This window comes from Falco biarmicus, chromosome 15 (assembly GCF_023638135.1).
Source record: "Falco biarmicus isolate bFalBia1 chromosome 15, bFalBia1.pri, whole genome shotgun sequence".
Taxonomy (NCBI): Eukaryota; Metazoa; Chordata; class Aves; order Falconiformes; family Falconidae; genus Falco; species Falco biarmicus.
This window is the reverse complement of record NC_079302.1, coordinates 3395579-3409109: the sequence shown is the minus strand read 5'-3', so window position 1 is coordinate 3409109 and position 13531 is coordinate 3395579. Positions and strand designations below refer to the sequence as shown.

Sequence of the window (13531 nt, the reverse complement as noted above, 5' to 3'; positions counted from 1 at the left end):
TCCCCAAACGTCCCGCCCTCCGTGTCTGTATGGGGCAGGAAAGCTGGGGGATACATGGTGTGGGGGGGGGCTTCCTTAGTGGGAGGCTTGCACATCTGTCCAGATGGGACCATCTCCCTGTGAAAACTCTGGGATGGGATTCCCTGTCCGTACTGCACAGCCAATGCGCGGCCCGTCCCGGGCGAGGTGGGGGGACTTGGGCAGCGAGCCAGGCACGGGCTGATCCCGGCGCCCGGCACACAAGCGCAGGGCACGGCATGAGCCATGGGCTGCCACCAGCTGCACCGCAGGTTGCCCCTCTCATGCTGGCAGACTGGGAACTGGTGGGAAAGGGGGGTCAGATGGATCCCCCCCAAACAAAGTCAACGGACAGGGACATAACCCCCTTAACACAGGGAGTGGCAGCGTGCTCAGCGCAGGCATGGTGCCGTGGAGCCATGCGGGCTGCTTTTGAGCCCGCTCCTCTGCCTGCACAGGGCTCCCAGCAGCTCTGCATCCCAAGTGGCTTCCCCACATCGCTGGGGCTGCAAAACTGTTGCAAGTCATTTTGCTGGTAGCACACACAGGCGGTTCCCTGAGCCCCAGGCAGGGTGCCTGACGAGGACACCCGCTGTGGAGCCTGTTTGGCTCAGCTGGAAAGGAGAGCCACAGTGATGCCCGGTTGTCTCTAAAAGGGTGGTGGCCCTTGAGTTGACAGCAGTGGAGGAACACAACCTTCATGGGGGATGCCTCTGTCCTGACAATGCCGTAGCTGATGCCAAACCGTCTCCCGTGCCGGGCTGCAGCCGCTCACACCGCGCGGCTCTGTTTATTGTGCTAAGCTGCCGCCGTCCTGACCTTGCCCCGCGGTTCCCCTGCTGTCCGGCACCCTCAGCCCTGTTCTTTGACATGAAAAACCAGGTGGGTGCCCACAGAATAGAAATAATCCTGTTGCATTTCTCTCTCCCTCTCTCTTCTAACGACTACACAAAAAGGGCTCGAATGCCAGAGACCGAAGCGCCAGAACTCGAGCGATGACATTGAGGTCCTCTCCACCGGGACGCCCCTCCAACAAGAGAGCCCCGAGCTGTACCGCAAAGGGACCACCCCGTCCGACCTGACTCCCGACGACAGCCCGCTGCAGAGCTTCCCCGCCAGTCCCTCCTCCACGCCGCCCCTGGGGCCTTCCTGCAGGAACAAGAGCACGCACTTCTCCAGGCAGGTCTCGGTGGACGAAGAGAGGGGTGGGGAGATCCAGATGTTGCTGGAGGGACGCGGTGGGGATTACTTGCGACCCAACAGCTGGAGCGAAGAGAAGGTCAGCGGGACTCGCGGTGTGAGAAGCGGGACGCTGCGCAGCGGTCAGCTGGGGTCCGCCTCCATCCCTGAAGACTACAGAGGTCGGAGTGGAGGACACAAACATTCGGCCTCCAACCACAAGCAAAGAGAGAGGTGGACAGATTCCCCAGCCACGGTTTCATGGACTTCCCACCACAGGTCCCACAACCACAGCTCAGGGAGCTCCAAGCTGCTTGAGCTAGACGAGGAGAAGATGAGCAATTACGAGATGGAGATGAAGCCCCTCATGAGGATGGATTCTTATATGCAAGAGATTCACACCCAAAAAAGACACTATAGCAAAGGGGGACCCTGCAGGAGCATGGCTGATGACCACCGTGGGGAAGACCGGGGCTTCGGGGTTCAGAGACTGAGGTCTAAGTCCCAGAACAAAGAGAATTTCAGGCCAGCTCCCTCTGCCGAGCCCACGGTGCAGAAACTGGAAAACCTGAGATTCGGGGACAAAGCTGAACCTCGGCTACTAAGGTGGGACTTAACCTTCTCCCCGCCACAGAAATCTTTACCTGTTGCACTAGAATCTGAAGAGGACAATGGGGATGCGCTCAAATCCAGTACGGTAAGTAGGCGAAATTGCGTCTTGAAATCTGGCCGAGAAACCCGGTGCAGAGCTGTTGTGGTACTGCAGCGGAGCGGGGGGAGGTCCCTCTGCCGGGCTGACCCCCGAATTATTGTGGCTTTGTGCCTTGAATCCCCCCTCCTCCTTTCTCCCACGCTGCGTGATAGCGTGTGTGGGAAGTCGCTGGGGGGGTTTCTCCACGGCCTTGGTGGGAGCAGCAGGTTTCGCACTGGAGGATGCGAGCCGCAAGTTTGAGTTTGTTTTACAATCCAGCCCTGGGGCCAGTGATAAAAATACGTTATCGCTGGGATTTTGAGCACTCACCTGGTGGAAAAGCTGCAGGAGCAGGGGAGGTGTTGGTGATGCTTCCCTGAAGTTCGGTTAGGTGACAGAACTTCATGCCGGCCCAGGAGCGCAGCGTGACCCTGTTGCGACATCACATCAGTTCTTAAATGCCGGTGGCTGAGCATCACGTCAGCCCGCCGCCGCTCCCCGTCACTGCCGCTGTGCGATGGCACTGCCTGCCGGAGCGGTGGCCTTGTCTCCGTGTCGCACTGGAGGCCTGACCCAGGTGGATGAGGGACTCCATGGTCACGGTGCAGGGGACATTGCAAAGAGGTTGCATCCCTGCGCTGGCCACTGCTCGGGGCTGCCGGTGCTGACCCGCACGGTGCGTACAGCTCAGGTGTTCTGGTGCGTGGGTGCTGCTGAGCCAGGAGGGGGTACAAGCCGCTCAGTGGGGGGATGCAGTGCAAAAGGGTCTTGGCAAACCACAGTCAAGAGGATGCAATTTGGGAAAGGTGCCTAGGCAGGGAAAGCAAGGGTAGTGGGCTACTAGAGCTCTGCGGGTCCGGGTGGTGTAGCAGGTTACAGCCCAACGTCAGTCTATACGCTCACTCTGAAGAGCACGAGCACACTTTCTAAGCTGGAGCATAACTTATGGGACCTGGAGGATAACCCCTTGTGAGACATCCAGTCCTGGGCTCCTGGTTTCAGGAGAGGCAAAGACACGTTGGGCATTAACAACTGGCTCCTGGGAAGAGCTGGTGGTGTCCAGGTTAGGGAAGAGGAGATGGAGCGATCTTCAAACACGTAAAAGAGCCGCTGCAAAGTAGAAGGGAATAATCTGTTCTCAGTGAACAGAATTAATGGGCTTAAATTCAAGCATTAGAGGCAGTGGTTAGCCAGTAGCCGTTACTTGTGAGTTGGGGGCTGCAGTAACTTGCCTGGGGAGGCCGTGGTGGCTGGGCAGGAGGAGGTGGTGTAAGACCCGGCTGGACATCTGCAGCTCAGATGTGACATGGACAGGGCTGAGCCAGCCTTGGGAGAAGGCTGAGCTGTGTGATTTTTCAGGCCCTTTCCAGCCCTGTTTTTTGATGATTTCCAGACTTACCGTTGAGAGCAGCTCCCCCACCTGTTCTCCCCGTTGGTTTGGCATTGCTGGGAGGGGCGACGGGTATCTGATGGGAGCAGTGGGGAAACCAACACCGCTCCAAACTGCCTCTTGTCGGGTCAGTGCCAAACACAGAGCAGGGCTGGAGGGGTCCCATGCTGCTGGGTGTGCCACAGCCCAGGCCAGACCTCCACAGGAGAAAGGAAAATCTGTAACGCTCAGTTGGTGGCATTTCAGGCTCTGGCAGAAGGAAGGAGCTAAATCCCCCTGTCAGGGTAGCAGAAGATGATGCCTGGTTGTTTGGGAGACAGGGATCATGAAACTGAAATTACATTTGTCAGTCACGCCGAAAGTTTGGGCATCATGGTTTATAATGGGTGATTACTGTTGCCATACCTACAGCATCCCCGCTTCTCCAGCCGCCTGCCAACGGCTCTGCAGGCAGAGCAAAGGTGTCGGCACCTGCAGCCAAGGGATGGGAGCGAAGGGGTGGGAGAGAGGAGGGAGTGGTGACATCTGCAGCCCGAGGGCAGCCGGGATGCAGGAAGGACTAAACTACAGATCTGCCACAGTTTCCCTGCTGTGGCTGCGGATAACTCACCCCACCCCACCCCCACCCCCAGCCCTGTAGCTTTCTGGCTTCCTATTCATCTTGCAAGCTTCGGCACAGGCTTGAAAGCACCCACACAGCATTTAAGAAGAGCTGAACGCAGGGTGTTTGCTGGTGGACGGCACTGTAGGACACATCTTACCAGTCCGGATGAAAAAAGAGCACCAAGCGAAGGCAGCCCTGAGCACACAGCACTGAGCAGGCGGCGGGTGCCCAGGCCGGACCGGGCTGTCCTCACCTGCTAGCGTAGGCGCCTGTGAAGCGCTACAGCAATGGCAGGCAGCACTAGGAGCCTGACGAGCTTTCAGAGGGGAAGGCAGCAGCAGTAATTGCATGGACATCAACCCTGCTGAAGTCCTGGTACTGGCAGATTGTCCAGCACCGTTGATAACGTGACCTCCCACAGCGGCAGGGAGCTGGGAGAGGCGCGGGTCCCCACGGGGGAACGAAACCAGCGTTTCTTCTCGCTGCGAGCCACGCGTTCCTCAGGGGGATGGCTGGCACAAGCAGTCCTGGTGTCTGTGCCCAGCCAGCCCAAGTCAGACGTGCTGCAAAGGCTCCCGCCTCACAGGCAGACCCCAGCCCACATGCCAGAGCCATCATGCCCGGGGAGGAGGGCTTGAGCCGCAGCACTGGAGGTAAATAGCAGCTAATGCAACATAACGGCAATGGCTATAGGAGTGAATCCCGGGCACTAACAAAGGGGCACAGCCTGCATGTAAAGGCACACAGAAAAGCCATTAGGATGCACATCATACTTTTTAAGTGCTGTAGCTGTGAAGCAGCATGTTCAGTTTTCTCACATTCATAACCGAGGGTGGAACAGATGGTGAAGGTTTGGGAGGAAGCTAATGCAATACAGAGGAAGAGATAATATGTGGATTTAAATAACCTACAATGCCAGCAACAATTTGTTCTAGCAAGAATTGCACTGTGCTGGCAGGGTTTTGTTCCAGTGGCCTGGCAGGGAGAGGGGTGGTCGGACAGGAGCAGGGGAAGCAGGTGTAGGAGAGGAATGGGAGGTTTGGTGATTTGTGTTCCAACCTCCTGCCTAACGCCAGGACTGTGCCTGCATCTGCCATCAAGTATCTCAAAGCATTTCAGACTTCGGTGAGCGCAGAGGGGTCCCCGAGGAAGAGGAGGGGAAGGGTAAGGGGGATCTACTCCCCAGTCCCCACACCCACCTCTCTCTGTGCACGCTCAGTGATGTGGGGCACTTGCACGCTCAGTCCCGCAACAAAAATCACTGCAACCTGCTCATGCTCCAGGTCTTTTCACACAGAATTAAAGCTCCCCAACTTCCCCAAAGCCCCATTTCTCATGCCAGCCTGAAATACCCCTCCCCTTCGGACTCCCAGCAGCTCGCCTCCAGCGTACAGGCAAACCACAGCTCCCGGGAGAGGCCGGCTGTGCGCACGCGTGTACGTGCACGCGTGTGAGCCCACGCCGTTTCAGCTTGCATGACAGCCTGCTTCCCTGTGATCCACAGCACTGCCATCTGTGAAGCTGCTCACTGAAAAGGGCATTTCTCATCTCCCAGACAGCTGGGCTCTTTCAGCAAGGTGCCTGCCAATGAACGGGAAGGATGCTTTTAGCTGAGTAGGGCTATTTTTGCCCTACCTGGAGTATCCCTGCGCAGAACTGAGGTCACCCACACAGGTTATCTTGTTTTAAAAATAATCTGCCATAACCCAGCTCTACACATGGCATCGATGAGCCCGGTGGGTTGGCTCTGTGTCGGAGTGCCAGCATCAGCTTCGAGAGCAAGCACACCTCTGGCAGTGCTCGCAGGAATGGGGTGGGGGTGCAGGTCTTGCAAAAATGCAGTCTTAAAACTATCGCTGATTTTGATCTCTATCTTAGAAACAAGGCTGGACCAGCTCGGGGCTGTGGGGTGCCTTGGCATCCAACCTTTTCAATGCGTCCCCAGGTGGGAATGCAGACCTCTGTAAAGGAGTCAGACACATAGGTTGCTATATGAGCTACAGGAACTTCGTTCCCAGTCATTTTTCACCAGTCCCTTAAAAAGAAGCTCCCAGAACCCCCCTTCGTTGGGGCTGCACATCGGTAATTGAAAATTGCTTCTATATAAAGGTCATTTCTTGAGGCCACCACTCAATAACATTGATGAAATTCAGCACTGCTTTGTGTTCACTATCAGGGGACTTTGGGGTTTTGGGGTCATCAAGCCAGCGGTGCAGTCATACAAACCCTTGAAAATTGCATTTAAAGCCACCTGATCGTTCTGTGTCCCTGTGTGCGCTGACCCCGGCGTGCACAGAACAAACTCACATCAGTTGTCATCGTTCGGGCGGATGAAGGCGGAAACCAACGTGCCAGGACCGGTGTCAGTGTTGTCGGATTAAGGGACTTACATGGACGTCACCATCCTTTCTGGCCTTAAAGGCCCATGAAGCACAAAGCTCAAGGTGCCTGAGCCTTTGAGAAGATCTAAAATAGGAAAGGAAAAAAGGAATTGTTGAGATGCTGGAAAGGAAAGAGGCTTTCTAAAGTGCCGGCAAGCCTTTTATCCATCAGCAGAAAACACCACATTTTTAGGGTTGGGGGGAAAAAAAGGAATACATCTCCTTTTCTGCAGGTGCTGAACATCTGCAGCTTCTAAAAAGGAAAAGAAGTGTCTTAGGCACAGAGGTCCTCAGCGTGCCTGTGAGAAGGGCCAGTGCTCAGGCATGAACAGAGCCTGATTCATCTGCCTGTCCTCATTTAGCAGGAGCGATCACAGACATTCAGATGAAGACTTCTAGGGACACGTCGTGGTCTCACTAAAGGCACCCTGGAGATGTGAGTAGGCTTAAGACTTAGCCCTTTAAAATCCCCCTGTCTCTTCTCATTGAGATAGCCTGACAGCAGGGCAGCAGCCAAAAAAACCCCAGCCCAGCCACCCCTGACATTTCCTTCCATTGTCACATGCTGTCGCATAAAATCTCAGTGGTCTCAGCTGTTTTCTAACGGTACTGCCTCTTAACAGCAAACCAACCGGGGGGACCAGCTGCAGCAAATGGAGATGGTTGGGATCCCTAACTGCCGGGTTCGGGATGGCAGAGGGACCCCATTACTGCCTGCCAGTACCCGCCGGGGAGCCAGGCAGGGATTCCAGCCGCCGCAGCATCTTCCTCGCTCTCTCGCTGCGCGAGGGGCGTATTTGCCATCAAGATATTCTGAGCAGGTTTCGCTGTCGCTGGGGAAAGTGAGGAGGAGGCAGCCAATCTGCAGGCAGTGCCGGGCTGTGCCGGAGTGCCAGGCAGCCGGAGCCCTGCGAGGGAGGGTGCCCGGGCAGGGGCTCAGCCCAGGCTTCTGCGGAGCAAGGGAGGGGGCTGCAGCACAGCCACACGCCCCAGGAACGGCACCATCCTGCCGATGTGGGCGATGGATGCTCCCTTCTCCAGCAGCTGTGGGGTTATTCTTGAAGGGATTGACCTTGAGGTGGAGTGTTTTCCTTCAGAAAAGTTAAGCATCTCGAGCCCTGAAGAGTGTAAAATGAGAGAAAAATAACTGCTGGCTCTTGCCCCTGCCCCGAACGGGCACCCGCTGTTGGAATTGTGCATCTTCCCTGCATCTCAGACCAGGCATGATGCCGTGCGTGGAGTCGCTCCCGTCTGTCTACCTCTGGACCAGTCTGCTGGGAAAGGGGCCAGGGGACCTTTCTGTGGTTCGCCTCCTTGGGACTAAACCCTGTGGCTTATCCCTGTGGTCCTCTCAGTCTTCCTGCTTCAGGTTTTTCCGTTTATTTTTTTTCCCATTGGGAGCCTTCAGCAGGTCTCCTAACACAGGCGCGTCTGGGTTTTCCTTATTTCTCTCGTCTCAAACAGGTTCAAACCCCAATCCCAAATGGCCGTGGCACATCCACACCTCCCTACAAGTATAAGCTGTAATTACACGGGAGCAAGGAGGAAGATCAGTCCTGCAGACACCCACGTGCCATCACACCTCCAGAGATGAGCCAGGTCTGAGCATCGCCACCACTGCAGCCTGCGTGGGCAGGGCTGTCACATGCGCAAAGAAGGGTGCCAGGGTGTCTCTTTTTAAGACAAATCATAATCGGAAACTGTTCTTCCTCTAATTTCTTTCATGTACAGACATCGCAGGCATTACTTGTAACAACACAAGGTAAATAATGTTCAGAGAGAAATGTGATGTTTAACTTGACAGGGTCCTTTAAAAACCCTTTTAATCTCAGGGGGGCCCTTCGATGTACCTGAAGAGAGCACCCTGCTGACTATGCCTCTGTCATCCCGGATTCATTTTAGGGTTTTGAGCCCAGCTCCACATCTTATACTAGCTTGGGAAAAAGTTGGGGTCAGGTCAAACGCCAGCTTTTGACCACACAAGAACCAAAAATCTTAAAACCACACATACAGCTCCAAACACACGGCTCGCTCCTGGCGGCGCAGGCACCTGTAATGGGAGGGCTGAACCAGGGGTGACAAAACAGTTCATGAAGAGACACCATCTCGGGATAAATCCTTGTGTTCACTTTAGCCACCTTTCTCTGCAGGAGCAGGTTTCCCCGTACCACCCGACTCAGCTGCACACTGGTATCAAGTGCCTGTTCCCCTTGCACGGGCTCATTCAGCATCTCCTGGGCTGCCTTCCTCGAGTCACGGGAGATGCTGTAATACGCTGGAGAAAGCAAAGTGAATCCCTTATGTTTCTTTTGCTAAATGCTCCTTAACCGTTTCACAGCAGCCTGTTCCTGGCAATTATGTGACAATTCAGCACAAATGTCACGGAGCTGCTAAGTTTTCAGCACTTTCCGCAGTGCTGAGGCTGGAAAACAATGCACATATATTTTTTGCTGATCCAAGTCCTTTAGTAATTACACTTAATAGATCCCAGAGGGATTCCTAGGTAACCTGCACTATGGTTTCCATGGCAGGGAGACAGAGCTTGTACCCTGCGATAACAGATAATAATGGATTGTTAATGCTTAAATTAATTATGCCACAATTGTATTTGTAAACCAGCTGTCCCTTGTATTCCCAGTAAGACTCCTGAGTTGCTACACAACAGTTAAAGGATAAAGCCAAACAAAACAGAGGGGACAGAAATGGTGGTGCTCAGCCACAGCTACCATCAGAGCTGCAGCGTGCCCAAAACCACAGACTGGAGGAAACCTTCACTCCTAACTTCTACAGCTACAATTACTGTTACCACCCCTGTGCCATAACAGGGGTTTATTTACATTTTAGTGTTTCCGTGGGTTTGGGTCTGTGTTGCAGCTCTCTAGACTTCGGAGGAAATTGTAAAAGTCCTTGGAGACCATCCCCATCGATACAGTAGGACCGTTTCAACGCAGCCGATACTGGCGTATGTTGCCTGTCCTTGGCAGATGTTTTCCTCCTCCTATGAAGGAGTCCAGGGACCTTATTATAAAAAATAAAAACAAGAAATCCCAGCCCCAGAGCTGCCTTGTTTTGCTGATGAGATTTGCCATCAGCCAGTATGCCGGATGATGCTTAGGCACACCAGAGCTTGATTTAATTTTTCCTTTCCTGGAGCCAGGCTGGTAACCATTCTGGGTGGAATTCATCTCACGTCACTTGGTCTACAGACAGCCTAGATGGTTAGCGCAGACTAGATGTCTAACGTTTAGACAGCTAAAATTGGGTGAGAGGACGCTGCCAACTGGCGTCTGCTTCCCAGTAAAGCAGGTTCTGGACTTGCGGGCACTGCGCTGGGAGGCAGCACAGCATTTCACAGCAGAGCCCCGGCTCCTGAATGGCAGGCAGGGTAGTTTAAACAAATCTCTGCAGTTCCTGACGGCCTGCTTGAGCACTACTATTTCAGGGCTAAAGAGAGTGTTGTAGCTTTTAAAAAGAAGAGATAAAAAGGAAGAGATTTGCAGGCTGCTTGCTGGCTTTGACACACAAACCCCAAGGCTCAGAAAATCGGTCAACTCCTGTCTTTCCAGCACCCCAGAGCCTGCGATACATCTGGCCTGGGGGGTTTGTTTGGGCTTTCCTAAGTCTCAAGGGGGCCAGAGGTGTCATAAAGCCCCGCCGGACTACTAAAGCAACATGCAAAGTTGCAAATCAGGGGTCCTGTCTCTTCTTCCTAAATGTGGGTGGCCCGTGTTAGAGGGCTAGCATGTGGCGTGAAGAGTCGCAAAAGCTGCTAGTTCTAATAACGCTGGCAGTAGCTGCAGCAAAAGGGAGTTCACTGACCTATTGCCAGGCTGGGCTCAGCAAAACATCTCTTCCGAAGCACAAACCCAGAAGTGATTCATCTTCTGCTTGGGCACTGAGCAGGAATCATTTCTTAGAAGCAGATGACACATATCCCAGGACATCCTTGCCATCAAAGGGGAGAAGGGCAAGCGTTTCCCCTGAGCGGAGGCTAAGGCACAAAGACCTTACAAGTTAGAAATAAGCCAGACATAAGCATTTAGAAATGCAGCAGGATTCGTAATTGGAGCTAAAACAGAAGCTTCAGAGTCGCAAAGCTGCTTATCCACCAGCTGCCACAGGCAGGACTCCAGCCCCTGCCAAGATACACCAGCATCTCACCGGGGAGAGCAGCCCTACCTGCGAGTGCTGACGGAGAGCCCTTGGCGGGGTCGGCACAAGGAAGAGGGTGTTGAAAAGAGGGAACTGCAAAAAGAAAGCAGAATATGTAGGTTGCCAGACTTTCAGATTTGAGCCGTACGGTGTGCAGAGACCCCTCCCCTCCCTGGTCATCCTATTTCTGGGATGCTGTTGCTGGCAAATGCAGAAGGCCCCGCATACGCAGGCAAGGCAAGCGTTTTCTCCTGCCTCTGCACAGAACAGAGGATGCAAGATGCAAATAGACTGAGCCAGGGAGCTGAGCAAAACATTCGTGCACGGGAATCCAGTTGCTGCTGTGCCAGCGGGTACGTGCGTGTGGCCTCCTCCCGCTTTTCTAGATGGAAGGCGTGACTTTGATGTACTGGTATAGAAACGAAGGGCGCGCTTCCTCCCGGGACACCATCCCATCAGCATCCTCTGAACACAAGTTCAGAGCAACACAACAAAGGGTTGTGATCTCGGTCAGTCCAACGGGTCCATCCCCAAGTGTCCGGTTTGGGGGAGCGGGTAAAACTCAAACAGCAGAGAACCAAGGGGCAGCCAGTCCTGCTCTTCGTCAGGGAGGAGGAAGCAGCCTCCAGATTATCCCGAGTCACATCAGGTTATATACGACTTTGCTTCCTTCGTGGTATTGAAACGAGACGGTAGCCCGAGCAGAGCAGGGGCAGAAATGGTTGCTGCTTCTTTGGCAGGGGAAATCAAATGGTGAGTGGACCAAGGCTAATGCAAGTGGAGAGAGAGCAATTAAGTCCTTCCCTGGCTGCGAGGTGGAGGGAACCAAAGGCATTTGTGTCTCTGTGGTGCCCTGCCAACAGAAACAATGACAGTGATAATCACTTGCAATCTGTTATTATATTAACACGAGCTCAAAAATCGTAAAACCCAATAATCTTTTGAAATGAAGCTAAACCCCCCAAATGTAAATAACACACGGCATCGCAGCGCTTGGCAGCAGCAAGGCTTGGGTAGGGGGGAGCGGCAGCAGGGGGGTGGTTTCTGCCTTTGAAAGGCTTTGCGTGGTGCAGGCGGAGAGATTTGCTGGAAGCAGTCAGGCGTGGATACCTGGCTGCCAGGAGAGGCTCTCCGCAATCCCTCCATTTGGTTGGCTTCCTTTGACCCTGTTGCTAAGCTACAAATATGCCTTTCCAGCAAGCTCCAGCATCCCCACTCCCACCCACTCCCAAATGCGAACTGAATCAGCCTGCTTAGAAGAGAAACGATCTCTGGCCAGCAAGGAGCTATATTATTTTTTTTTTTGCCTTTTTTTTTTTTTTTTTTTTTTTTTTTCCCCAGCAGCTCTGCAGAGTGGTACAAGGACTTGCTCAGAAAGGGCAGCCACCCCTGCCCCATGCCAACCCCACAGCCACTGGAGATTTGTTAGGAGGACAGGAGCACAGAGAAAAGCATTTATATCATTCCAGGCAAGGAAAGCTGGCACAGCTCCATTGCAGCAAGAATAGACAAGGATACCAGCTACTCCGAGAAATAGCTACCACCTACCTGCACACACGCTTGCTCACCCTGAAGCAAGCCACGTTAACACTTTAGGACAGCGAATGTTTTATGGCAGGGACGAGGTGACAGGGTGGATGGTTTTCTGACTGGTGTTCTGCAGAAAGATGCACGGGAGGGCTGCCTGCAGTCCCGACGCTGAGCGGTCTCTTCCTGTCATTCCTGGGATGCTGTGGGGGTCCAACAGCCACATCCTCACCCGGTCCCCCACAAGCTCTCTGGGCTGCCTTTATGCTCCGTGGAAAGCCACTGATGCTCCCGGGGCGCCCTGCAACCTTGCGGGGGGTGTCTGGCCACGGGCCAGCTGCGATGCAGGTTGCTGCAATGGTTTCCACATAGTCCCCAGGAGCTTAATTTGGTCCGCATGAACCTCAGGAAGGGTTCTCAGAGCTCTCCCAAAAATGGTGCCTTAACATAGACCACCATGTGCTGACCTGACTTTTGCCATTATCAGGATACCTGTACAAGGAATGTTTATTGGGAAATGTGTTTTCAAGATTCCCCCAAACAACTGTATGATCCAATATAGTTTTGGGGGTTTTTTTTCCCCTTTTCATTGACCACCCCGGGTAAGCAGCCAATTTTAGTTATTTTTTTTATGGCCAGATTTCCTATGTGTGTGACCTGGAGGAGTCCATAAGCAACCGCTGTCTTAATTGACGGGTCTGGTGGGTGTGCATCCAGGTGTTGGCGTGGCAGACACTGGGTCCGGAGCTCACCTGGGGACCTGGATGCTGTTTGTGCTGATGCACAACAGTAAACAGCCTGCCCCAAGACTTGCAGGTATACGCGTCTATTGAGGCAAACGGATGGAAAGTAAGCAGCTCAGAAAAGCCGGAGTCCAGCAGCTGTGCTGTCACTGAGGCGTGAGAGGGACAGTGCTACCAGGGGTGCTGCAAGCCCCAAGAATGCCTTGGGCTATGGGTCAGTGGCAGGGGGGAGCAAAGGGGCTCCCAGCAGAGCCTGATTGACTTCTGTTGGTGAAAAGGGAGAGGGATTTTGTCAGCCTTTGCAGAGTCAGGGGGCTGCCTTAGGAGGACACTGTGCTTAGATGAGCCAGCGGTGTGACCTGTTTACTGTCTCAGGGACAGGAGCAAAAGATCTGGGTTTAGTCCCTGCTGCTGGTCGCTCACCTCTCGGGGAGATCTTTAGCCACGCCTGCCTCGCTAAGGCAGCAGCCTGCAAAACTTCAGCCAGGGTCACCAAGCGCTTCGGGATCGTTGGCTGGAGGGTGTAAAACAGCTGTTTGGGGTCTGCTCACCTGCAGACCTGCCTGCCCTGCAGGATCCTGGACCCAGGGCAGCTCCCAACCCCAGACACAGAGCAACCTCAGCCACAGCTTCAACCTGCCTTCTAACTCCTCTCCTTCTCTTTCTCTTCCAGGGCTCAGCTCCCATCCTGGTAGTCATGGTGATCTTACTAAATATTGGAGTCGCCATTTTGTTTATTAACTTTTTCATCTAATTCAAGACTGTCTTGTTTGCAAAAATAACAGTTACATGTATGAATGAGGGGAAAAAAAAAAAACCCAAACAACAACAACAAAAAGGGAAAAA

The 13531-nt window shown here is 53.8% G+C and overlaps 1 protein-coding gene across 1 annotated transcript in view; it reads left to right on the top strand.

Moving 5' to 3' along the window:
* JPH3 (junctophilin 3) overlaps positions 1-13531 on the top strand; it is a 56736-nt gene extending 43205 nt beyond the window's left edge. The window contains exons 4-5 of the mRNA XM_056361155.1: positions 975-1894; positions 13359-13531. Coding sequence (XP_056217130.1) covers positions 975-1894; positions 13359-13439 — 1001 coding nt within the window. The 3' untranslated portion in view covers positions 13440-13531. The remainder of the gene's footprint in view (positions 1-974; positions 1895-13358) is intronic.